General features: G+C 42.1%; 1 protein-coding gene across 1 annotated transcript in view; it reads right to left on the bottom strand.

Moving 5' to 3' along the window:
* Positions 1-10,000: 10,000 nt before the first annotated feature.
* The window catches only part of SDHA (succinate dehydrogenase complex flavoprotein subunit A), a 30,071-nt gene continuing 12,096 nt past the window's right edge, over positions 10,001-27,975 (bottom strand). The window contains exons 5-15 of the mRNA XM_008161834.3: positions 27,746-27,910; positions 26,363-26,511; positions 25,347-25,471; positions 23,508-23,676; positions 22,460-22,655; positions 21,517-21,688; positions 19,704-19,822; positions 14,345-14,456; positions 14,108-14,238; positions 12,052-12,165; positions 10,001-10,233 (exon numbers count right to left, since the gene is read on the bottom strand). Of these exons, the coding sequence (XP_008160056.1) occupies positions 10,147-10,233; positions 12,052-12,165; positions 14,108-14,238; positions 14,345-14,456; positions 19,704-19,822; positions 21,517-21,688; positions 22,460-22,655; positions 23,508-23,676; positions 25,347-25,471; positions 26,363-26,511; positions 27,746-27,910 (1,539 nt within the window). The 3' untranslated portion in view covers positions 10,001-10,146. The remainder of the gene's footprint in view (positions 10,234-12,051; positions 12,166-14,107; positions 14,239-14,344; positions 14,457-19,703; positions 19,823-21,516; positions 21,689-22,459; positions 22,656-23,507; positions 23,677-25,346; positions 25,472-26,362; positions 26,512-27,745; positions 27,911-27,975) is intronic.

Below are 27,975 nucleotides of genomic sequence, written 5' to 3'. Positions count from 1 at the left end.
CTGGGGGCGTGGCCTGCAGTTACGTCACTTCTGGGGGCAACAGGAAGTGCGAGTCTCCGGGAAGGTCACTGGGCCTGATGCTGCCAATCCCCTCGCGGCCCAGTTGCCAGGCAACGCCGGAGTCAAGCGGCTCCTGGGTGCCAGCGGCCTCTGGGTACCGCTTGCGTCAGCCTTGCAGAGCGCACGCGAGGGGCGGAAGGGGCTCCACTTGGGCACGTTTAATTCCTGCACCAAAAAAAGGCGTGAAAGCGTATGCTATCGAGGGGAGAACGTGCGTGGGATACCCTTGTGCTTCTCAGGGTTTTCCAGTCCCTGTCCCCGCCCGCTTCCTCAAGTCGGGTCACCGTGCGCTTTTCCCGGGCCTCTCCAGCGGCTCTCCAGTGCCTGGGTACCCCGGAACCCTCACGCTCCCGCAGGCTTGTCGCCTTCTCCCGGTAATTGACACCGACCTCAACTGGACGGTGGTGCGATTCGGAGCGTTTTTAGCGAGGTCCCCGCTTAAGGGCACTCGCGTCCCCGTTCTGTCCGCCAGCCTTGCCCCTCCCACCCAGGTCCGGACTCTGAATTTGTTCCAGTGCGTCCACAGACTTGCAGCTTCGCAGGTTTTTAAATTCTTGACTCAGTGATCGCTGACTTGTTTCATCCTCAGAGCTGGGAAGGACCAGGAGCCAAGGACATGACCTTTTATCGGAGGCACCTGAGACTTGGCTCCCTGTGGACAGGAATCCATTATTCAGCACTCTGGGCACAGCTGCAGAACATTCTCCTAACTGTTACCCTCTGTCCCACTTAACACGAGGCTACACGCTGGAGAGTTCCTTCAAATCCTACAAAGAAATTAAGGTATTCTGTGACTTTGGCATTCACCTAAGGTATTAATCCTCAAACCTCTGAAACAATGTGGATTTTTTTCTGATTCAGTGAATTAAGTGGTTTCTAGTTTTCTCGTATTCACATCACTTGTTGAATAGTCCTGCCTTTGATTTTCCGCGTCCAATTTGTAAGTGCTCCGGTACAGTGTACACGGGGAAACTTCAGCAAGAAACGTCTGGGCGGGTGCAGAGGGCCCCTGCCTCCCTCTCTCCAGCGGCACTGGTTCCACCAACCCTTGGCCGAGTCTCCAGGCTGGATTGGCACAGCCAACACCATCTGAGGGGCTTAGAAGGGCCCCATTCTATCTTCTGTTTAGTTCTACGGGTGGGAAACGATTCATTCGTGGTAAGAACCACTTACTGGATGCTTACAATGAGCTAGAATCTACCCTAGTGTTTGTTACTTTATGTAATCCTCATACCAGCACCTGGTAGTACCAAGGTCCACATTTTATTGAGGAAACTATGATGGCTGGCCTAAGGTCAAACAGGCAATTGATTCTGCCTTCTCTTCCTGCATTACCTCAGTGGTGGCAAGACTGACTCTTCAAAGGGACAGTACTAGGAAATAAAGGTTTCTATAAAAATCACCCCTGCCCCATATATATTAACCAGACTAGCCTGGTGCACTTGCAAACCAGGCAGCCTCAGTCCCTCCCATCACCACAGCCCTGATCTCTAAGGAACCTCTGGCTCTGAGAGGGTAAGTCTGAGCACTACATGTGGGTTGCACACCTGTGCTGCACTGCTCGGCACAACCAAGCCTTAAAGTCCTCACCATGGACCTTTGCCATTGCTGAGAGGTGTTGCCTGGTGTCCTGTCACCACATTACAGCACCAACAGAGACCACCTTCTGCCAATAGAAAGAGGCAGATCATCTGCCCCTGGTCCTGCTGACTCAGTCACTTAAAGTATTGATGTGCTTGCCACTATCTCCTTGCCTATCTCAGGATTCAGTTCCCTCCTAACCAGGTCTGGTCTAAGCTTTCCATTTAGATGGTGTGCCTGGATGGAGGAGGAAACAAACTGAAAGACAACACTGCTTTCTTCCCTACACTAACGTTGTCACACAATGTATCAAATCTCAGGCCAGTCTTTCCTTTTGGTCTAATTTCTCTGAGTTAATTGGGAAATGCCTCTTTTATTATCCTTAGAATTTTTCTGAACATTGGTCTTACCGGGATGTTGGAATTCTTAACTTTCCACAGTCCAACCTTCTTGTTCATTCTGTCTTTGGCATACAGTAAGTTCTCTATAAATATGTTAAATCAATGGATGACCAAATTTTATATGTATCTTACCTTCACAGATTATCTGTGTCTTTTCTCATCAGCTACACTGTGACATCTGCACAATGGATAACTTTTCTTTTTCAGTCTCTTTCCCCTTTACAGCCGCTGGTGTAAAATTCTAGGGGACAGAGTCCACCACACCCAGCCTTCCCCTTGCTTTGTCAGAATTCAGGAGGAAAGGAATACCCTACCACTTTTTGTCAGGCTTCTTACTGAAATAGTCAATTTATCAAATATATGCTATTTTCTTAGATACGAGCAAATGTATACATTAGCAGTGGCCGATAGAACTTTCTGCAATGATGGAATTGTTTTGTAAATGCTGTCCAATATAGCAGCTACTAGACACGTATGGCTACTGAGCACTTGAAATGGGTCAAGGTAGCTTGGGAACTTAATTTTAAATATTATTTAATTTTAATGAACTTAAATGTAAATAGGCATGTGGCTATGGCTATTGCTATGGAAAGTGCAAGTCTGAATATTTTACTATGTCTTACCTTTTTGTTTCTTTTAATCCAGATTATAAATTATCCACATCATCTCTTTGGGCAATATTCTATTTTCATTATATCTTGATATATATGTGTATATATATATATATATACACACACACACACACACACACACACATATATATACACACATATATATATATACACACACATATATATATATATACATACATACACACACACACATACACAGACACACACACACACACTTCTCTGGTTTGTCATCCCCCCTAGCACAGATGAGTTCATTTAGAAACTGTAAACACATTTTACAAACAATTCTAGTGTGAAATATTATCCCTTGGCTCCTTAATTAGTGGAGTCTCATAGAAAATTACATACCCACTTGCTGATGATTTTCTTGGTCTCAGAATACTCATGAAAGTAGTTTGAAGGTTTCTGGTTTAGAAGTAGCAGGCAGACATAAGAAAATCACCCGTTATTTCTTTGAAATCTAATTGGCCCTTTTGTTGTTATCCTTTCCTGTTTCCATGGTTACCTGTGCTAGCTTTTAATTCATTGTCCTAACATTTAAATGTTGCTACAAAGCCTGTACTAAAGCTTCCTCTTAGTTTACAAAATGCTCTGGCATATACTTTCTCATTACATCTGCTGGCTTGAATGAATCTTCCTGAGGTAGTCAGTTGTCTTTCTACCCATTTTCAATTACCTTCTCTTAAAAAAATATATTATTGAAAGTGTTACATATGTCCCTTCCCCCAACCCCCCACCATTGACCCTCTCTAGCCCGCCCCTGCCCTCTGTCCCACGCCTTCACCACCCTATAGTCCAGTGGTGGCGAACCTATGACACGCGTGTCAGCACTGACACACGTAGCCATTTCTGATGACACGCGGCCGCTAAGGCGGCCGCATGCCGAGGATGAAACATTTGCAGCTCTTGAGGATGAAACATTTGCGAAATAATGTTTTTTCCTCTACCCGAGTTATGCTCAGTTTTTTGGTGAAGTTTGACACACCAAGCTCAAAAGGTTGCCCATCACTGCATAGTCTGTGCCCATGGGTTATGTATATATGCATACAAGGTTATTGATTGATTACTTCCCACCCACCCACCCTCCCCTGCCTTCGCTCTGAGATTCCACACTCTGTTCCATGCTTCCATGTCTTTGGATCCACTCCATTCATCAGTTTATTTTGTTACTTAGATCCCACATATGAGTGAGATCATGTGATACTTGTCTTTCTCTGACTTATTTCACTCAGCATGATACTCTCCAGGTCCCTCCATGATGTCTCAAAGGGTAAGAGATTCTTCTTTTTTACTGCTGCACAGTATTCCATAGTATCCACTCATCTGCTTATGGGCACTTGGGCTGTTTCCAGATCTTAGCTATTGTAAATTGTGCTGCCATGAACATAGGGGTGCATGTATCCTTTCTGATTGGGTTTCCGGTTTCTTAGGATATACTCCTGGAAGTGGGATCACTGGGTCAAATGGCAGTTCCATATTTAATTTTTTGAGGAAACTCCATAGTGTTTTCCATAATGGCTGCATCAGTCTGCATTGTCTCCAGCAGTGTACTAGGTTCCCTTTTCTCCATATCCTCGCCAGCACTTGTAATTTGTTGATGATAGCCATTCTGACAGTTGTGAGGTGATACCTCGTCGTTTTAATTTGCATCTCTCTGATGATCAGTGACTTGGAGCATTTTTTCATACATCTCTTGGACATTTCTGTCTATTTAGATCCTTTGCTCATTTTTTTTAACTGGATTGTCTTCCTTTAGTTAAGTTGTATGAGTTTCTTACATGTTTTGGATATTAACCCTTTATCAGATGTATCATTGCCAATTATGTTCTCCCATACGGTGGGTTCACTTTACTTTTTGTTGGTTTATTTTGCTGTGCAGAAGCTTTTTATTTTTATATTTTTAAATGTATTTTTATTGATTTCAGAGAGGAAGGGAGAGTGGAGAGATAGAAGCATCAGTGATGAGAGGGGATCATCGATTGGCTTCCTCCTGCATGCCCCTCACTGGGGATCGAGCCCGCAACCCAGGCATGTGCTCTTGACTGGAATCGAACCTGGGACTGTTCAGTCCTCAGGCTGATGCTCTATCCACAGAGCCAAACCAGCTAGGGCAAGAAGCTTTTTATTTTGATGTAGTCCTATTTGTTTATTTTCTCCTTAGTTTCCTTTGCTCTAGGAGATGTATCCGTAAACATATTGCTAGGAGAGATGTCTGAGATTTTGCTGCCTATGGTTTCTTCTAGGACAGTGATGGGCAACCTTTTGAGCTTGGTGTGTCAAACTTCGCCAAAAAAACTGAGCATAACTCGGGTAGTGTGTCACTTGGAGGAAAAAACTAACTCCAAGACTCTAGTCGCAAATGTTTCATCCTCGGCATGCGGCCGCGTGTCATCAGAAATGGCTACACGTGTCAGTGCTGACACACGTGTCATAGGTTCGCCATCAGTGTTCTAGGATTTTTATGGTTTCCTGACTCACATTTAAGTCTTTTATCCATTTTGAGTTTATTCTTGTGTATGGTGTAAGTTGGTGGTCTAGTTACATTTTTTTTTTTTGCATGTATCTGTTCAATTTTCCCAACACCATTTATTGAAGAGACTGTCTTGGCCCCATTGTATTGCTCTTGCCTCCTTTGTCAAATATTAATTGAATGTAATCGCTTGGGTCAATTTCTGGTGTCTCCATTCTGTTCCATTGATCTATATGCCTGTTCTTGTGCCAGTAACAGGATGTTTTGATTATGGTGGCTTTGTAATATTACTTGCTATCTGCTATTGTAATTCCTCCAACTTTGTTTTTCTTTCTCAAGATTGCTGCAGCTATTTGGGGTCTTTATGGTTCCATATAAAATTTTGGAGTATGTGTTCTAGATTGGTGAACTGTGCTGTTGGTATTTTAATAGGTATTGCATTGAATCTGTAGATTGCCTTGGGTAGCATGGACATTTTAATGATACTAATTCTACCAATCCATGAACACAGTACATTCTTCCACTTGTTTATATCTTCCTTTATCTCTTTTTTCAACACCCTGTAGATTTCCTAGTACAAGCCTTTTACTTCCTTAGTTAAGTTTATTCCTAAGTATCAATCTTTTTGTTGCAATGGGATTGTTTAGTTTCTCTTTCTGAGAATTCATTGTTAGTATATAAAAAAAGCCACCGATCTTTGGGTGATTTTGTATCCTGCTACACTGCCAAATTCATTTATTAAACCTAGTAGTTTTTTGGTGGAATCTTTAGGATTTTGTATGTACAATATCATGCCATCTGCAATGAGTTTTACTTCCTTTTTTCCAATTTGGATGCCTTTATTTCTTCTTCTTGTTTGATCACTATGCCTAGAACTTCCAGTACTATGTCATTCAGGAGTGGTGAAAGTGGGCATCCCTGCCTCTTCTGGCATACCAACTATACGAATATTGTTATGTTTCTTGTTGTTTCACAGCTCTCTTAAGCTGTCCTACTATTTTTTGTTTTTTTTTTTTCTTTTTGGTTCTCTGATTGATTTTTTTCTTCCCTGTCCTCTAATTCACTGATCTGATCCTCGGCTTCCCCTAATATGCTGTGTATTCCTTCCAATGTGTTTTTTATGCTATCTTTTTAAAAAATATATATTTTATTGATTTTTTACAGAGAGGAAGGGAGAGGGATAGAAAGTCAGAAACATCGATGAGAGAGAAACATTGATCAGCTGCCTCCTGCACACCCCCTACTGGGGATGTGCCCGCAACCAAGGTACATGCCCTTGACCGGAATCGAACCTGGGACCTTTCAGTCCGCAGGCCGATGCTCTACCCACTGAGCCAAACCGGTTTCGGCTTTTATGCTATCTTATTTGTTATTTCCATTTTCAGATTTACTGTATCTTTTCTCATGCTGTTGAGCATCTTTACCAACATTATTCTGAACTCTATGTCAGATAAATTTCTTAACTCCATTTCATTTATCTCTTCTTCTGGATAATTCTCTTGTTCTTTCATTTGGATTTTTTTTCTCTCCTCCTTTTGGCTGTTTGGGTTTGTGACTGTGTATTAGGTAGATCTGCTACACCTCTCAATCTCTAGTGCACGAGTGTCAAATGCTGTTTCTGACTAATTAGATCAGGCAAAGACTCAAGACCTCCAGTGGCTGTCTCTGTCTGCAGACTGATTGGATTTTATTTTGAGTAGTCCTCAGGCAGTAGACCCCAGGTGTGGTGAGCTTTGTCAATAAGGTGAAGCAATTGCTTCTGCCTGGAGGCTAATTGTTACTCTCAGTCTCTTAATGGGCCTCAGAAACTCCACATTGTGGGGCAAGGTGTTTTCCAATAGGGTGGGTCAACAGTCTTCCCCCCCAAGCAAAAGCGATTGGATAGCAAATGTCTGCGTGAGAAAGATGACTTCCACAGCATGAGGGAATGACTCAGCAAAGGAAACTGAGGTGTCTGCCTTCTGAGCTTCAACACCCAAGCCCCCAACCCTGGCTTCTGCTCGCACAGCTCCAGCCCACTCTATCCTCCCTCTGCCAGAGCACAAGGTGAGTGGCTGAACATGGAATTTTGTGTTGGCCCTTTCACAGGGTGCCTGCATTTCCAGCCTACTTTCTCTGGCAGACAGCAACCCTGCTGCTTTTCACAGCCAGATGTTATTTGGGCACCTTTCTCAGTTCTGGTGCTCTCTGCTTGGGGTGCAGCTTGGAGGAGTAGGCCCTAGAGTTCTCAGAGGCAGCCCCCCACAGCTGAGATCTCTCTCTGGAACTTCAGCTGCTGTCTATGGGATCCCAGCCAGCCCTTTCATGCCTCTGCCCTTCCTACCAGTCTATGTGTATCCACTTTCTCTCCTTGGTTATCAGGGTTCTCTCCAGCTAGTCTTCAGTTTATTCAGGATGTTTTTTTTAATATTTTAGTTGTAATTGCAGTTTGGTCCTGGGAGCGTGTCTGTGTAGTATCCAGTTACTCTGCCACCATTTTTAATCTCCTCTCAGTTATCTTCTTCATGTTTGTTGGACGTCATTCCGTGAAGGTGGTTTTCAAAAGGTGATCCTTGGACATGTTAGAAATGCAGGATCTACTGAAGTTCTGGGGTGGGGGCTAATGACCCCTCAATGTGATTCTGATGTACATTAAAGATCCAGAACCACTGTATTAGGGATTGCAAAGTGGCAATGTTCAAATCCTATCATTCCTTTTATTTACAGGAAATCCTCTGTAAAGAACTTTCCCTAATCAACTAGGTCAGTGATGGGCAACCTTTTGAGCTTGGTATGTCAAACTTCGCCAAAAAACTGAGCATAACTCGGGTAGTGTGTCACTTTGAGGAAAAAACATTATTTCGTGATATTTATAGTTTAAATAACATAAATGTTTCATCCTCGGCATGCGGCCACCTCAGTGGTGCCAAAAATGGCACTGACAAGCGTGTCAGAGGTTCACCATCACTGAACTAGGTTATTCTTGATTGCCGTTTGTACAGAAAAGGTAGGATAATTGTTTATTTTCCTTTAACTGTCCATTTTCAGTGTTAGGAGTTAGTGCCCTAGTTACTTCCAAGAGTGACCAATTATGTTTCTGTTTGGTTGGTTTTGGCTGTTTTTCTTTGTTTTTAAACTACATTGTTTTTAATATATTCAATGTTTCAATCAGATGTGATCATTATTGTTGGCTAGTTCCCAGGCACCCTCTGACATGGTTCCAGCAGTCTTTGATGGTATCCTGGCTCTCTGAATCAAAAAACCATTTTAGGCTCATGTTGCAACAGCCTCCCTCTCCCCCCTTCCAGGAATCAGCAATTCTTCAAGGAGCCCTGGTTTCTTTCAGTGGGATATGATATGCAGGTCACAATCCAGGTGCTTGGTGTGTCCACTGTTACTAGGGCAGAGCTAGGAAATGTGTATTTTTTAAAAGAACAAAGAAAAGGATGAGTTGACACTTATTTCTGTACCAAATTTAATATTACAGAGTTTTCACCTGTTTTTGAACATTTTCTTTCTTAAAAAAATTGTTTTAACATTAAAATTAGTTATGAGCTTTAACCCACACTATACAATTTCAAAAGATAAATACCAACATTACTACCAATAATGAGATTATTGATTGAAATTTAGGATTTCTTAGTGGCTCTATTTGTAGTTATATTAATTTACTAAAATTGTAGACTCAATGAACCTTGAAATAATGTTCTCCTCTGTGTGACTGTCACAACTGGATTTGCAGTTGGGTTGCAGACACTTGATGTTGTCCCTCAGCACTCACCAGAACTGTGCAGCCCCTAGCTTCTTGCTGAAGAACCTGCAACTCTGCTGAGGGCTTTCTCTGATGGTAGAAGTGTGGCATGGAGCATGGCCAGGAGTTCTGGCACCCTGGATGCAGCCCTCAACCCAGGAAACACACCAGTCCCCTTTCTCGTTAACTGTGCCAAGCCAGCTCAGACAGGTTCGGTGAGCCTGAGTGGGGGCAGGGGCCGTGAGGGATTGAGAAAAGACAGACAAGAGAATAAAGCTGGGTCTGGGTGGAACGCTGTCCTCTCTGATGGAGAGCTAGCAACAGTGCCACAGCCTGAAAGCCGAGTCTTTATTTTATAGCCAGATTCCAACGAGGGAAAGTAAGGGCGTGGTTACAATGTTCTCGCAGGTTTTGAATCTACTCAATTACTTGCACCTGATCAAGCTTTGTTTACTTGCTGCACCTCCGGCAGCCTTTATCACTTAGCCACGTGGGACCACAGGTTCGGATCATAAGGTCAAGCTTACAACTATACCCTTTGGCTATAATTGTGCTGGGATGGCTTTGCTCTCCAAGCTGGGACTATGCCCTCTCATTAGTCTGGAGCTTAAACCTGTCCAAACACTGGCCACTCTCCACAGTTAACTACTGGTTCAGCAGCATGGATAAATCTCAAATACCATGCTAAGGAAAGCCAGATAAAATAATACATGTTGTACGTTTCCACTTATATAAAACATAGGGAATGCAAACTAATCTGTAAGAATGGAAAATAGATCAGAGGTTCCTTGTGAACTGGTGGGGAAAAAAGAGGAGGTAGGTTATTTGGGAGTGAAAACATGGTCTTCTGTCAATTATACTTAAAAAAATGTTAACAATGCCAACAGAAAAAAAAAAAAAAAAGACAAGCTATACTAAGGTAAAATTTCTCATTTGTGAGTGGTAAACATCCAGAAGCTTGCCATCATCACACCTTCTTTGCAAAACAGGACTCTCATACATTTCTGGTGGGAATGCAAAATGCCACAGCCCTAAGAAAGGGAATTTTACAAAAGGTGACTCAGCAATTCTACACCCAGGACTCCACCTCAAAGAAACTGTCAAAGAGAAACGACTTCACACACAGTTATTCATTGTGGCTTTGATTACTGGCAAGCCACTGATCTTTATTGAGATGGCACTCCTTATTCACTAGAGTACAGAATTTTATTTGAGCACGTCTGTGAGCTATTTATTATACATAATTACAAAAGCGAGTCAACTTCGGTCTCATCAGTAGGAGCGAATGGCTGGGGGGACTGTGGCACAGTCAGACTCATTTAAAGTTTTGTCGATTACCGGTCTGTATTTCAGAGAAACCTTAAACAGAAGAGTCGGTAGTAAGTTGAGGCACAAAAATGTACTAACAGCACTATCATATGCTCTTGAAAAATTAACCATAAAAGTAGATTTGCAGACAAATAGACAGGCACTTAGATAAAACCCTGGATATGCTGTCATACTTAAAAGTATCTTTATACTGTGTATTTACTTCCATTGTATTCTACTTGCAAGTGAATATTTACATATACACACATAAGGAAAAGATTGTACATTCACAAAATGAAGGAAATATTTCAAAATTACAATATTTCTAATTGGTGAGCTTATAAATGTCAATTTTCTTTATTCTTCTTGTACTTTCTAACATGAGCATGTATTTCTTTTATGATCATCAAACCAAACAGCCCTGACCAGTGTGGCTCAGTTGCACAGAAGGTCACTGGTTCTATTCCCCGGTCAAGGCACATGCCCAGGTTGCCAGTTCCATCCCCAGGCAAGGTGCGTGCAGGAGGCAAGCAATCAATGTTTCTCTCTCTCTCTCCCTCCCTCCCTCTCAAAAATCAATAAAACATATTTTTTAAAAATAGGGTTGTACTGGGAGAGGGAAGTCTGACTTCTTTTTATTGATTGATTGATTGAGTGAGTGAGGTGTCACATATTTGTCCTCATCCCCCCATTCCCATCCCCCACCCCTCCCCCCTGTTGTCCTTAACCATTGGTTAGGCTTGTATGCATGCACACAGTCCTTTGGTTGATCTCTCCCTCTGACTTCTTATATAGTCAGAAAATAGCCTTCATGAAAAATTATGAAAATGAAAATGACTGACTTCCCAGATTAAACAGTCATAGTGGGTTCTATATATATGCATATATTTAATTATCACCCAAGGACATGTTTATTGATTTTAGAGAGAGGAAGGGGGAGAGGAAGAGAGAGAAACGAGAAAAAGGGAGAGGGAGGAACACTGATCAATTGCCTCCCACATTTGCCCGACTGGGAATCAAACCCGAAACCTTTTGGAGTACAGAACAATGCTCCAAGCAATTGAACCACGTGGGTATAGGCACTCTATATGAAGTGATGACCACAAAGCACAACCTAATTTCTGTAGACCCAGATAAAGGATCAAGACTATGCTTACAAGTTATTAAAAGCTTAGGGGTAGCCCTAGCTGGTTTGGTTCAGTGGATAGAGCTTCAGCCTGTGGACTGAAGGGTCCCAGGTTCGATTCTAGTCAAGGGCACATGCCTGGGTTTTGGGCTCAATCTCCAGTAGGGGGCATGCAGGAGGCAGCCAGTCAATGATTCTCTCATCACTGATGTTTTTATCTCTCTCTCTCCCTCTCTGAAATCAATAAAAACACATTAAAAAACAAAAAAAGCTTTGGGATAAATACTTTGTATCTTCATTTCTATCTTAATGGTGACAAAAATGCCCAATGGGTGAGACCAGAAGCTTCTATTGCAATCTCAGCTGGTTCACCCCCCCCTCTGCTTGCTCCCTGAATCCCCTGGGCTTCCCTGAAGCTGCTTCCAGGTGGTCTAGCCAATGGAGGAGAAGTGGAGAGAGGTGTTTTCCTTTACCAGCCCCCACTCTCCATGGGCTCAGGTTTCACCATTTCAGACCCTGCCACCAAGTCATGGGGGCTTACTCCCTGACCATCAGCAATGCTGTGGAAGACCAGTCCTGCTGAATGATGCTGAGTTCTGTTTCCAGGCAGAAGCCTGACTGACAGTGTCTTTTTCAGTGGTGTCTCAAATCTATCAGCAGTCAATTTAAATCCACGGTGCTTCTCCCAGTTCATTAAATGCATGTGTCAGTGCACATATAAGCAAACCGCATTCCCCACCTACCTTCCCAGTCCCAACATCCACATAGGAAAGGGTGTGCTTCCTCCAATGCTGCTCAAATGGCTTCTTCTGCTGCCCCTGGATGGGCTTGGTATAGTCATACTCATCTACCCGGTCCTGAGGCCAAGAAAGGAAATACATTTTAGGAAGCATCGACAATTAGATTCCAAATTTCTTATTACTCTAACAGAGCAATATAACCACAAAAGATGGCAAACTCATTAAACTGATACATGAGAGACGGGTCTAATAGGAACCCCACATCCCACTCAACAAGGAGGTCCTACTGTCCCAAGCAGACCTTGTTCAGACAGCCAGAACCTTCCTAGTCCATGTTCCATCCCAGGTCTGCCCCTCTACAATGAAAACCACTTGTGTGCATCTCATCTAAAAGAACATGTAACACAGTGCAACTAAGTTACATGGGAATGGAGAAACGAGATGTGCCAGCCATTTACCAGCCATCAGCCGTAGTTATTGGTAAGCCCCTCATTCTGTACCAGCTCATCCCAGAACCCCACTTTACTTATTCCATTTCTACCATAGCCCAAGTCCTGACAAAGTCAAGATCCCTGAGGTCAGGCCACACAGCCAGGCAGTGGGTTTCTGCAGCAGGGAGGGTCCAGAGTTCAGTTTATGTGCTTTTATGCACTTAAACATTTACCAAAAACTTTATCTTTTTGCTCTGTACTCTGGGAGATTTCACCTTTCAGCCTTTTTAATTTAATTGTTTCAATCTTAGCAAATTATATTAAAATTTTCAAAATCTCGTAAAGAGAAGCTATTAACTTGCACATGGTAATGGACAGGCCATACAAGAGCCTCTTCATATAAAACCCCAAAGATCCAAACACTTGTTATTTCTTCAGGATGGGGCAAGTGTGGGGGTGGGCAGAGGCAAGACCTTTTACCTAGGGGCACGCAAGCCATAGCACAATGTCTTACTTCTAAACACATAAGGACAAGACTTGCTCTCCTGGGGTGAGTGGGTTCTACATGCTGACTAAATGAAATGAAGACTTCATCACAACAAGAACTGCCAATCCACAGCCTGGAGAAGCTTCCAGTTCTTCCGTACACATGATGAATGTGCTTACCAATCTCTTACTTCACACCAAGTAAACAGCAAATCTAATCCAGCCCCAATCAGTAGAGAATCAATCAGATTCTCAGTAAATCAAGATCCTCTTGCTGGGCCGATGTGGCTCAGTGATTGAATGTCGACCTATGAACCAGGTCACAATTTGATTCCTGGTCAGGGCACATGCATGGGTTGTGGGCTCAATCCCCAGTGCGGGGCATGCAGGAGGCAGCCGATCAATGATTCTCTGATATCATTGATGTTTCTATCTCTTTCTCCCTCTCTCTTCCTCTCTGAAATCAATAAAGATATATTAAAAAAAAAAAAAAAGAAAGAAAGAGATCCTCTTTACTTAGCCAATCTTCCACTAATCCTTTGGGTAGACTGGTAAGGCTGTCAGCAACCCAAACACTGTCCTAGATAAGAGTCTGTGTGCCTGTCTGCGGGAAACTGGCCCACAGCTTGCTGATATTATTCATCCTTAAATGGCACTTGCCCCAAGCTCCTCTGCCTGCGATTTTTTGCTCATAAGCTGATTGCTCTTTTCTGGCAGAATCTGACAAGTGTGCTCTGCAGAAAAACCAGCTTCTTTAAAAATGCTGTGGCCCCAACACAAGGACCCATAATCACAGGCCCAAAATGATGATTTACTCATCATTTTAAGTCACGAAGGTAGCATTTTCTGGCCACAGTACTCGAGCTGCAGCCTAACCTTCGCCCTAATGAGGAAAACTGCACTCTGCTTAGAGATGCCACAGTTAGTAGCGAGAGATACTGACTCAAAGCCAGAAAAAGTCCTGTGGTACCAATACCTTGAGAACACAGCTATGGAAGTTACCAGGAGGAAAGAAAAGCATGTTTCTCAATTTACTTCTCTCACTTTACTCAAATGGAGTAAATGTGGAGAGATTGCAGGGTCAGTTAGGGATGCCCATGGGAAGGACATGTGGTGCACATGAGTGTGTCACGAAGGCCCACCTTGTAATCTTCCCGAGCATGAGCGCCACGTGACTCCTTCCGGGCCTCTGCTCCATAAATGGTCTGAAGCGCACAGAGCATCAGGTTCTGAAGCTCCAAGGTCTCCATCAAGTCTGTGTTCCAGACCATTCCTGGGGACACAAAAGCCACCCATGAGAGACCGCCAGGATGGGGCTAAATCATGGCTGAATGGGAATCCTGCACCCCAACTATGTGCAGGGGTCTGGAACTGCTCACCTCTGTCAAACGTCTTCAGGTGTTTCAGTTCCCCGTAGAGCTGGCTGATTTTCTCACAGCCCTCCTGTAACACACTGCCCACACGGAACACTGCGGCATGATTCTGCATCGACTGTAACACAAAAGATCATTGGGATATCAAACAAAGAAGCCATATCAAAAACTGCTAAACCTTCAGATTTTCCTTTTGTGCATTTCACTTTCTGTAAAATATTTATGTAAATTAAGTAGAAAAACTAGGAAATTCAGACTGGTTATTACTCTGAATTTTAAAATGAAACTTTGTGAGATACTCTTAGCAACTTTCAAATGCACAATACAGTATTATTAACTGGTCACCATGCTGTACATTACATCCCGAGGACTTAAGATTCCACATGAGAGTATATGGTAATTGTCTTTCTCTGACTTACTTCACTTAGCATAATACCCTCCAGGTCCATCCATGTTGTTGCACATGGCAAAAGTTCCTTCTTTTTTATGGCTGAATATTCCACTGTACATATGTGCCACATCTTTAAACACTTATCTGTCAATGTTTCCATGATCTGGCAATTGTAAATGGTGTTGCAGTGAACACAGAGAACATGTATCTTTTTGAGTTAGTGTTTTTCTTTGGATAAATAGCTAGGAGTGGAATTGCTGAATCAATAGTTCCATTTTAACTTTCTGAGGAACCTCCATACTTTCATAGTGGCTGCACCAATTACTTACATTCCTACCAACAGTGCACGAGGATTCCCTTTTCTCCACATTCTCGCCAACGTACTTCTTTTTGATAACAGCCCTTCTGACAGGTGAGGCAATATCATATTGTGGTTTTGATTTGCATTTCCTTGATAATTAATGATGTTGAACATACGTGCCACATCTTTAAACATTTATCTGTCAATGTTTCCATGATTTCATGTACCTGTTGGCCATTTGTATGTCTTCTTTGGAAAAATGTCTATTAAGATCCTCTGCCCAATTTTAAATCAGATTTTTATTATTTTTTGCTATTAAGGTGTATGAGTTCTTTATATATTTCATATATTAGTCCATTAGACATATGATTTACAAATATTTTCTTCCATTCCATAGGTTGTCTTTTCAAAATTTTGTTGGTTTTTCCCTTTCCAGTGCAGAAGCTTTTTAGTTTGATGTAGTCCGACTTGTTATACTTTAGCTGCCAGGCCCAAAAATCATCAACCAGATCGATGTCAAGGAGCTCACTCCTGTTTTCTTCTAGAAGCTTTATGGTGAAGTCTTACATTCAAGTCTTTAATTCATTTTGAGTTAATTTTTGTGAACGGTGTAAGATAGTGGTCCAGTTTCATTCTTTTGCTTGTGGCTGTCCAATTTTCCCAATATAGTTTATTGAAGAGACTGTCCTTTCCCCATTGTATATTCTTGACTCCTTTGCAATAAATTTATTGGCCACACATGCATGGATTTCTGCTCTCTCTATTTCATTCCACTCATCTACGTATCTGTTTTTATGCCAATACCATACATACTGCTTTGATTATTGTAGCTTTGTAATATAGTTTGAAATCAGAGAGTGTTATGCATCCAGCTCTGTTTTTTATTTTCATTATGACTGTGGCTATTTGGGATCGTTTGTGGTTCCATACAAATTGTTTGTAAGATTAGTTTTAAATGAAAAATGCCATTGGAATTTTGATAGGGATTGCACTGAATCTGAAAATTGCTTTGGGTAGTATGGACAACTTAACATTAATTCTTACTATTATTCATAAGCACAGAATCTCTTTCCATTTATTTGTCTTCTTCAGTTTTTTTAAAAAATATTTTTATTGATTTCAGAGAGGAAGAAAGAGGGAGAGAGAGACATAAATGATGAGAGAATCATTGATCAGGTACCTCTGCACGCCCCCTACTGGGGATGGAGCCCACAATGCTGGCATGTGCCTTGACTGGAGCCAAACTGTGACCTCCTGGTTCATGGTTCAATGCTCAACCACTGAGCCACACCAGCTGGGCCTTCTTTATTTTCTTTCATCAGTGTGTTATAGTTTTTAGTATACAAGTTTTTCACTTCCTTGGTTACATTTATTCCTATGTATTTTGTTCTTTTTGCTGCAAATGTAAATTGGATTATTTTCTTCATTTCTCTCTAATACCTCATTATCATTATATAGAAACACAACAGATTTTTGTATGTTGATTCTGTATCCTGCAACTTGAGTGAATTTATTTATTGGTTCTAGTAGGTTTTCTTTGGTAGACTCTTTAGGATTTTCTATAAACAGTATCATGTCATCTGCAAATAGTGAGTTTTACTTCTTCTCTAATCTACACTAATAAAAGAGAAAATGCTAATTGACCGTACCTTCGCTATGCCCACAGCCAATCAGAACGAGTATGCAAATTAACCCAACAAAGATGGCGGTTAATTTGCATACACTGAGGGAGGGAGGAGTGAAGACTGAAGACAGCATAGAAGGAAGAGGGAGGAAAAGCAGAAAGCAAGGCGGCTGCCAGAGGGAAAGTGCGGGCGGGGCGGGCGACGCCCACTTGCAGGAATCTTCCTGCAATGGGCCCCTAGTTTAGACATATTTTAGTTCTTTTTTTTGACTTACTGCTCTGGCTAGGACTTCCAATACTATATTGAATAAAACTGGCTAGAGTAGGTGTCCTTGTCTTGTTCATGATCTTAGAGGAAAAGTTTTCAGCCTTTCACCATTAAGTATAATGTAAGCTATGGGCTTGTCATTTATGGCCTTTACTATGTTGAGATGTATTCTTTCTATACCCACTCTGTTGAGAGTTTTGATCATAAATGGCTGTTAAAATAAAGTTTTGATTAAAGCTTTTAATACATAGTGGCAGAAAGGACATAAGCTCTCTATCCCTGAATACCAGAGGAGACAGCAGCTACATGAGGGCTATAGAATACCTTCTCACCCCACTCACAAGGCTTGGTGTTAAATGTTACAAGAGCCAGCAGGTGCCCCTTTGGTGATGCAAACTAAGAATTGCTGAGATAATTAGGTGGTTAGCAGTAAGTGCTGAGGTGGTAGGTCAGAGAGGCCTGTGAACCCTCACTGCTTGCTCTGTTGGTTATTCTGTAGAAGCTCCTCATATATTAAATACCTTTAGAGTTTTACCATTTATGCTCATAAGAAATGTGATTTGAAAATTATTTTAGGTATGATGAGAAGTAGAATCTACCTGTTTCCTATCATTTACAGAATAACCTTTCATCACTCTTGAAAAACCCCTTTATCATATGCTAAATCCCACCATGTACTGAGGCCTATTTCTGGACTTGATTTTGTTCTACTGACTAGCTGTCTCTTCCTCTACCACTATCAAAGTAATGTAGCTTTATAATTTAATTCCATTTAATAGGCATCTCACCTACTTCCTTAGAATGATGGATCACTATAAGATTATAATGTACCCCATCAATGTCACGGTTTTTCATGAAGAGCAAATGGAAAAAAACTGTCTTAGAATCTAGTAAATATTAGTTAATACATTCTTTATGTTCTCAGTACTCCTTATTTTTTCACACCCCTTTTACATAGGGTAAAAAGGTTAGGTTTAGCCCTATCTGGTTTGGCTCAGTGGATAGAGCATCAGCCTGCAGAGTGAAGGGACCCAGGTTTGATTCCCAGTCAGGGCACATGCCTGGGCTGTGGGCGATCCCCAGTAGGGGTGTGCAGGAGGCAGCCAATCAATGATTCTCTCTCATCATTGATGTTTCTATCTCTCTCCCTCTCTCTTTCCTCTTTGAAATCAATAAAAATACATATTTAAAAAAATTAAAAATAAAGGTTAGGTTTATTCAAGGTATTTTAAAATCTTTTGGCTGTACTGTGAATAAGATACTAACTTTTGAATGGGTTATTGCGGGCATCTTGGAAAACTACTGATTTTTGCAAACAAATCTTGTATCCAAACACATTATTTAATTCTTGCATTGTTTTTATTAGTTTTTCAATTTATTCTCTTGGAATTCTTAGGTAATCATATCTCTTCAATACTTACCTAATTTCCTTTTTGTTTCTTATTGTACAAGTTGGAAAGAGCAAAAAAATTATCCCCTCCCGCTAACCCCCCCTCAAATGTAAATTCTACCAGGGCAGGAATTTTTGTGTTTTGTTCAATGCCGACTCTGGCATCTAGAACACTGCCTGGCTCACAGTAGATACCAGTACATGCCTTCTTTGGTGGAAGAGTGCTTCCTATTTCAAAGTCTCTCATGGATTTGCCATTTCCATTTCCCATATAACACAATGGCACATCTGTCCTAGCTGGCTCCCTATCCCTGATATGAGCACCCTACAAAAGTCCTGCAGAGGATCACTTGACTGGTTTTCCAAAAACATACTTCTGTTCCCTGACTCATGCTATTTTCCTTACCAGTCCATGAAACCTTCTTGAAGCCCAGTTTCACTGGAAGACGAAAGTTGCATGGCTGTATGCAAGTCTTTTTCTTTTGGTGGTATCTGTGTGTATGTGCCACTGGACCCTTTCCAGAATATGACTAAAGTAAAGGCTTCTTTTCAGAAAATATCTCCAACAGAAATTCTTGCAAATAATTTCAAGTGGACAGAGAGTTCATTCATAGACCAAGAATCCCTGTACTAGAAGAATTAGATCAACAAAAATGTTATTTTTTATTGATCTAAATCTGTGTTATCCAATACAGTAACCACTAACCACATGTACCTACTTACATTAAATTAAAATTAGATAAATTTAAAATTTAGTTCCTCAGTCAGACTGGCTATATTTCATATGCTTTATAGTCACATGTGGTTAAAGATACAGAAGGTTTCCACCCTCACAGAATGTTCCACCAGACATGCTGATCTAGAAGGTAAAATACTCTGACAGTAATCAATGCACAGATTACAGTTTCCACCCTCAATCTGTGCACACCTCTTCCTATTTTATTTACAGCCATCAGTGGTCCAGTATAAAGACAGTTGCCAAAACTGCTGAAAGCTAGGTGTGATGATAAGATTAATTTATCAGCAATGAGATATGCTGGGCTTTCAGGAAGCCTGCTAAAAGGAAGCTTCCCCTGTGAACTGAGCTTGGACCTTCCACTGTCCCTCCTCCTTCAGGCTGTGACGTATACAGGATGGCCAGGATGATGTGAGGAAGGAAGCCCACACACAAGCATCCTGAGCATACGAGAGAAGGCCGAGTCCCCGATGCTGCAGTTGCTATCACTGCCCTTGGCATTCTATGTAGAAAGACATACACTTCTCTTATTGGAGCTCTTTTGTACTTCTACTTGATACAGCAAAAAATATGTCCTTCTGCTACTGACCCCAAACCCCACTGCAGGGCTATCAATGTGGCGGTCTGCTTACTCAGAGTGTGTGCAGGTTCTTACCTTCTGCATATTGAGTCGTAGTTCCGATGTTCTTATGCTTCCATCAGCAAATCTCAACTTGTCAAGATTCATGACAGATTCTTCCCCAGCATTTGCTTTAATAGGGGGAACTTTATCTCCTAAAGAATAAAAAGGCTAGAATTTAACTTCTGAAAAACACTGAGAAAAAACAGACGAGTTTAATGACACCAAATGTGTATTTTTTTTAACCTTTTAGGGAGTTTGGAAAATGCACCTGAAACTCTACCTGGACCACCCTATACCCGAGGAACCATCTGTTGACTTGGGGTTAAAAAGTAAACAATAAAATGCCTGGCAAAAAGTAGGTGTCCAATAAGTAATTTTTGAAAGAATAAAAGATAAACCATCATTTAAGTTTAAAAGTTAGATTTATGCAAACAAACTTTGCACCATTATTCTCTGTTATGGGGAAAATGGCATCCTTCGGAATGGCGGTTCTCCGCAAATCTGCCAACCCCTCCTTCCAACAGGCCTGGCCAGCTGTTTACATCTCCTGCTGATCCTGGCCCTTGTACCCACGTACCTAACCTAGACCTCAAGGTTTGCCCTTCTCGACTTTCTGGGAAGATGTTTTGAGGAATTTTAAGGCTTTTTTGGGATGACGCTTCCTTCAGCATGTAATACACACAAGAGGTGTGAAATGCAGGAGACAAAGGTCTGCAAGTAAAGCAGGGCACTGGCCTCTCCGATCTGCCTGAGCTCTTCTAGGCAGGCCGCTGTTCTGGTTTGCTTTTATGTTTTAAAAATTATCATTTAGTAAAACTGACATTTTTTCTGTGCATAGTTTACACATTTTAATAAACATACAGATTCCTGAAACTACCATAATCAGGATACAGAATAGGGTTTAAACACTTTAATTTTTAAAATATTTTGAGGGAAGTAGTGGTGCAAACAATTTCTCTTTTCCTTTTTGCACTTTAAAAAAGTGAAATATAACTAAAGTATAATACCAGTTTTTGTGTAGAGTTTTTTAAGTTTGGACAAAGAGTTACATAGGCTTCTCCACAAGCAGGATATAGTCCCTGGCAACCACTTTTCAGAAAGTTATATTTATAGAATCATACAACTGGGTTAATTCCTCCCTTTGACACAATGGCTCGAGGCAAGGCCCCACTTCTGCATTTCAGCCTGGAGTTGTGGTGGTCAGAGCATGGAAGTGTCTCTGTGAAGACAGACCCTTGGGAAGGTCAGAGCAAGAGTAAACTGTCCTGTTCTCAGGGGTACATAGTATTTTTTCCTCTGCAAGTATTTAAAATTACCACACAAAGAAATTCATTGCTTAAAACACATTCTATCACTTAAGTGCAGCCACGACCCCATCCTTTGTTTTGTTTGCATTCAGTCAGCCCTTTCTCGTTTAGCAGATTATACTTTGTTTTTAGAATGGCCTAAATTAAGTTTCTATAAGTACCAAAAAATTATATATTCATTTATGTCTATGATTTAAAATATTTCATTGCATCCAAGTAATTTATACCAGGCAAGTAATATGTGATAAATTTCCCTCAAATTAACAATTTCCTAATAGAGATTTTCCTAAGCAGAACATAGTAACTGCAAAAAAAATTTTTGACCAAACATGTTACTCTCATAACTGTTAAGCTCCCCACCCAGCCTATGTCCAATCTTAAGTCTGCCACCATGTAAACCTCTGAATTTGTTTCCTCACTTCCAGGGAGAAAACCAGACCACCGCTATATGACCACTAAGCAAATCTTCAATTACAGAACGTGACTTTGTAACCTCTTGCTCCTGAAAAAAACTGGATAGCTACTTGAAGAAAACATACCGGGTCTGCAGGACTCTGCAATACTTAAGGCACATGCCCGGCCAAAGACGACCAGGTCCAAGAGTGAGTTTGCCCCAAGACGGTTGGCACCATGCACTGAGGCGCAGGCGGCCTCCCCACAAGCGTACAGGCCAGGCACAACCTGGTCCTGGCCGTTCACCTGCCTCAGAACCTTCGGAAAAGAGGAATAGATGTAAGAGCACAGTCTGCACAGGCCCTTCCTCACAAACAGCAGCTGCGCTGTAAGTCAGAGCAAGGACAGGATCTTCTCTCGTCTGCAGGGAACCTCCTGTACAGACCCAGTCTCCTCCCTCTGCCTCCGGATACTAGGTTACCCTGTGCTGAGGTCAAAGGACCCCAAACAGCAGCACCTGTAATTTCAATCCCACATTAATTCTCATCAGAAACCTCACCCACCACCTGATTTGACCCCCTGTATTCCCACACTGTGATTTGGGTTCAGATAAAGGGAGCATGGCAGCGTATGGGAACATTAAACTATGAGGTAGAAGACTGAGTTGTAATTCAGTCTTCCAACTTATAACTCATCTATGAAGTGAGAATATAATTCCTACCCACCTCACATGAGGAGGGACTAAAAGCAACTGATTGAAAAGCTCTTTGTGAACTGCAAACCACCCAAACATATACATTATAAAGAACACACTATTTACAAGGTCACTGTAAAAATAACGAGATCATATAGGAAAAAACTGCAAATGATGTGTACGACTATTTACTAAGAAGGGATTAATAAATTATTAAGATGGTTATTAAGGAGTGAATGCAGTATTGCTCTCCAGTAACAACTATCTAAAGGAAGTGCAGCCTATGAAACAACAGGTGCTTTTTTGAGAAAGACATCTACCTTTCTCTCTAAGATCTATAGGAACAACTGCGAGGTGGGCCCACTGTCCCCATCCTCCTTCCAGCGTATAGTCACCTGTCCCTTGAAGTTGGTGGGAATGCCACCCATGTTATAGTGCACAGTGGGAAGGACAGGGATCGGCTCCTTGGTGACGTCCACACCCGCAAAGATCATGGCCGTCTCTGAAATGCCAGGCAGGCGCATGGCGAGCTGCTCCGGGGGCAGGTGGTGCAACTGCAGGTAAACGTGATCTTTCTCAGGGCCACAGCCTCTGGTAAAAAAGAACAGTATAACATAAGGCAAACAATGATTATAGAAAACGTGAGATTACAAAATAATCGAAGCACATGAGGCTTCTCATTTTTTGATACTGAATAAAACCCATTCATTTATCCTTTTCTAAGCACCCACTATGGGCCAGGGTGGACTCCATACACTGGACACAGCCATGCACAACACACAGACACATATCCTGGCCTCACAGGGCTCACAGTTTGCTACGATTTTCTTGGTAAGTGCATCAGAAAGCCCTTTTATGCCAAATACTCCCAAGTAACATTTGACTTCTCATTTTTTAGTGAAAAAATGTAAAACCTCCAAAGGTCATACCAGCAGATATTTGATGTGTCACCACAGTAAGGCAAAGTGTCAGGCACTGAAGGGCCTAAAGCTGCCTTGTTAAAGAAATAGCCCACACACCTTGAAGGTCCCCAAACAAGGGTTAAAACACAGTACAACACCAAAGGCTCCCACACTGTTTTCAGGTTGGGGGTGTCATGTCTCACTTCTCCAACACTGACTGTCTCTATCACATACACTTTCACACACAAATTATGTTCCAAAGATTTAAAAAAAAATCATCCTTGGGTGAGAATTTAAAAAAACTGGCTAAACTTCTCAAAATGTTAACTCTCTAGAGATACATAAGCTAACAGACAACATCAGAAGTAGCAGAGGCAAAAGCCTGCCTGCCTAAGCAGAGGTAGGGGTGGATGCTGCAATTCACACAGAAGCCATACCAGTCCATGTTAAAATGTAGGCATGAACAACAGCCCCCAAAGAGAAAGGAGGCTCTGTGTGCCTGCATATGCACTCAGGCACATTTGGAGATAATCACACAGACCTTCCTTCACGGATTTCCATAGTCATGGACCGGGACACGACATCTCTGGAGGCCAGGTCCTTTGCCACCGGGGCATATCGCTCCATGAACCTCTCGCCTTGACTGTTGATGAGAATGCCTCCCTCTCCACGGCACCCTTCTGTGATGAGACAACCAGCACCATATATGCCTGCAAAGAACCCAATTAATTGAATATTTATAACCTGTCGATGCTAGACCTATGCAAGTATTTTCTAAAAGATATCTGGAGGGAGAGGGAAGCAAAGGGTATGTAAAGGACATTAAAGTCAACAGAGTAAGACAGAAGAAAAGTTAAGGAATAGTAAGTGCAAAGTTTTTCAATAACAAAAGGCACTGATAAAACTGCAGTGAGGGGGAAAGACAGCTGCAGTGGACAATGATATAGCCCTGCTGAGTACTCTAATTTTAACCTTTCAACATAGCTAAGTATATGTTAAATATCTCAGCTTTTAATTTTTGAACATCCTTTTGCACACTGAAATTGTGGTGACTAGTTGAGGTAAAAAAAAAAAAATAGCTTGGAACATTTGTATCTAAAGTAACCAAATACCAACAATAGTAATTATTACATAGTTAATACTTATACTGTACTTGCTACGTACAATTCTAAGTTTCCCAATGACTCAGGTAATATCATCCCCATTTTCAGAAAAGTACAATTAAAGCTCAGTAAGTTGCCCAACATCCAACTGGGAAGGACAGAGGCCAAAGTCATGCCTGGCAACACACAAGGTCTGTGCCCTTCACCTCAACTCGGTCCCTCAATGTAATGAAAATGAGAAATGCCACACCATGCTTGTTTTAACAAAGGAGATAGATACATAACGTAATTTTACAGCTAACACTTTCATTCGTACACCAAGAGTTATCTTGCTTTTAAAAGAATGTAAATTCCTGCGTGTTCCTAGTTTCAATGGCATTTTTTCCAGTGGTTTATATCTCACACATTTAAAAGGAAGCATGAGAAATAGAGCTTTCAATAAATCACAGGGAATTCAGAACTCTCTGATTTAATTAAAATTAGTAATTATAAAGCCACCTAATACATTTTTTATTTTTAATCCCTTTCAGGGATCAGAAAAAACATACTGACAGAGCAAGGAGAAAACACAGGTCTAGCTCTCTGTTGACATGTCAGAAAAAACAACTCACAAAGAAAAGGTCAGGATGAGTTCATCTCTCAAGAGATTCTCAGATTCATTTATGGATAGCATTTCCCCAACTCTCTCAAACCTGCAACCCCAGCCGAGACCACCCCACTTCTGAACCCCACACCTGTACTGTCTGATGACCCAAGATGAGTTCATCTCCACGATGGGCACCCTCACTCATTAGCACCTCATGGAGCCCTACGTGTCAGAGCTGCATCCTGATGGCACTGTTACTATGGCAGCCTGATGTTCTCCCTACAACATGAAATCTGCCCATGCCACTTTTCTAGTCACATGTTCTTCCCCTCACTTTCAGGCTATTCACTCAGTAAATACTGACTGAGGTCCTACCAGGTGCCAGGCACTGAGAAACAGCAGTAAATGAAACATCTGTCCCTACCTCCTGGAGCTGACAACCCAGTGGGTAAGGGTCACTGAACAATTACTGCTTTACAAGTGGGATAAGTACTCCTGGGCCAGGTGCAGTTAAGACAGGACCTCCACTACCTTGGGGGAGCAGGGAAAGTCTCCTGAGGAAATGACAAGTTAGGACCCGAGAGATGAGAAAGCGGGCAAGTTTGTATAGGAACTACAGGAAGCATTCCATGAGTACTGAGTGCTTAAAGGACACAAAAGCCTCAGTTCCACGAAAGTAGCCCCATCCTACCTGTGGGGTGGAACTGAACAAACTCCAAGTCCTGGCAGGGAAGGCCTGCCCTGGTGACCATTGCAGTGCCATCTCCGGTGCTGGTGTGGGCAGACGTGCAGCTAAAGTAGGTGCGCCCATAGCCTCTGGAAAAGATAAGCCAGCAGAGAGAGTGGTGACTGCACACAGCGCCCCATCGGAATCTGCTTTCTCTAATAGCCCTCAGTGGACAGCAGCCCACCCACCACCACAGGTGCCCTCTGCACACACTACCTGGGCACCTGGGAGGGAAGCCTGGGACAGAGACGGTACTCTCATTTGTACTTCAGTACTTTTGTGCTGTTTGAGCAATTCCTCTTAGGATAAGCATATATCTCTTTTATAATGAAATTTTTAAATGTTTAGGGATTCACCTTTTTAAAGTTAAAATAAGAGACAGATGATATAAAATGGAATCTACTTATTTTCATCAAATAAACATACAGCATTTATCTACCTGAGAAATCAGTATAAAACAGTATCCATTGGCCTGGCCAGCATGCCTCGGTGGTTGAGCGTTGACCTATAAACAACGAGGTCATGGTTCCGTTCCCGATCAGGGCACATGCCCGGGTTGCAGGAGGCAGCCGATCAATGATTCTCTCTCATCATTGATGTTTTTCTATCTCTCTCTCCCTCTCCCTTCCTCTGTGAAATATGTAAAAATATATTTTAAAAAACACTTCAGTATCCATTAAAGCAAAAGAGATGTTATTCCAGAAAGTGTCATGTGACTCTCTAGGCCTCAGTTTCCTCAAGGGTCCTCCCCACTGCGAACTGATAAGACACTTTCTTGTCTACCTCAGAAGCGGATGATATTGTTGCCCTCTTGAGACAGGAGGAACTGAGGCTGGCAAAGGTGATTACCCTCACAGGCTAAGTGATGTTCTGTGTCTGAACCACATGTCCAAAATGCCTCTACTTTTATTAGGATAAAGGACCCCTGAAACTCAACTTCCCTACAGAGAAATTAAATACAATAAAAATTAGATTCCTACCCAGTAGCTATAACAGTGTTCTTTGCTCTGATGCGGTGGATGTACCCGTCTTCTATGCACAGTGCAATAACACCACGACATTCCCCATTTTCCATCAGGAGATCCAAGGCAAAGTACTCTACAAAATAGCTGGTATCATATCGCAAAGACTAAAATAAAAACAAAAAAAGAGCCCACATTTAGGGTGTTAAACCAACGTATAAGGCAATGCTGTTTATGTGAACTGGTTAAAAACCTTGATGTGGAGTATGTAACAAAAAGATCAGGTAAACCCTGGGAGAGTACCAGGCTGGAAACAAGTCACAGATGCCAACTGACATCAACACAGTGCTGATACTATTGTGAAACACAAAAGGGGTTCTACTCCTGGCTGTATAAACAAAACATAAAAAGGTGCACACACATCAGTGCATGCAAGGAGACTGACTCCAGAAGCGACTGGTAATGTGCTCACATATCCCTTATTTGTACACATCCTAATAGGCATTATAGGCTCTCTGGCACCACACGCAGCTTGACACTAGAGCTGGGCCCCACAGGCCACAGGGTCTCCACTTAGACTGAGCTGAATTATACGGGATCTGCTGGCCCTATGCAGCCATTTAGTCTAAATAAATCAAAACTTTCAGCCCCTCAGCACATCAGCCACATTTGTGATGGTCACATGTGGTGGGAAGCTGCTGGATTGGACAGCCCAGATAAGCATATTTCTATGGCAGCAGAAGGGTCTACTGAACAACGGTGGCCCAGGCCCTGGATCTGACAGTCCTCTTGGCTAATGGAAGGGTCTCTCATGAAACTGTTAGCTCCCCACGTGACACACAATCCCATGGGATGAGCAGGTCCTGTTACATATTTGTCAACACACTTGGCCAGAAAAGCCACTGGTGTTCTAACACTTGCAAATCAATGGCCTGTCCCATTTATAAACAAGAGTTCAGAATACTGATTATTCTGAATCAACATTATTCAGAAGATTGATTACTGGGCCATGCCGAGGTTGATCCTGATTATCCAGTGACTACTAGTCCTCAAGTCTTAGTCCAGTTTTAACAGTTAAGTATTAAATCAATCAGTTCATGAACTCAAGAGTTGGTCAAAGGGCCTTAAAATACATGCTCTGCTCTTATACTTGCAGTGTGACAGATTACAAGTTCAAACCTGGTATGTAATGATTATCAATTTAGTTTTCTAAAATAGATACTTTCCAATTAACAATTACTACAAATGGCCTACCGTTATTCTGTTGCTTTTTATGACACTCCTTAGGCTGACATTTTGATACTCTGACATATCCCCAGGTGGCCTGTCTTCGGCTCATCACCACATGGTTGGCCAGACTGGACCATGTCCCATCACCCCGAGCACCCAGGGCGGCCTCACCCTTCCATACAACGTGTGCAGCAGTGAGTGGCCAGTGCGGTCAGCGACACAGCAGCACCGATGGGCTTGTCCGCCTTTCCCAAACTTGAGGCTCTGTCCCCCAAAGGCCCGCTGGTAGATCTTCCCATCCTTGGTTCTGCTAAATGGCATGCCATAATTCTCTAGCTGTAAAACAAAAACAAATACCTATTACTTTAGAGGAATCAAGGCACTCATGGCTAATTTATTCC

The sequence above is a fragment of the Eptesicus fuscus genome, chromosome 4 (genome assembly GCF_027574615.1).
Source record: "Eptesicus fuscus isolate TK198812 chromosome 4, DD_ASM_mEF_20220401, whole genome shotgun sequence".
NCBI lineage: Eukaryota > Metazoa > Chordata > Mammalia > Chiroptera > Vespertilionidae > Eptesicus > Eptesicus fuscus.
The sequence above is the reverse complement of the archived record's forward strand: the minus strand, read 5'-3'. Positions and strand labels throughout refer to the sequence as shown.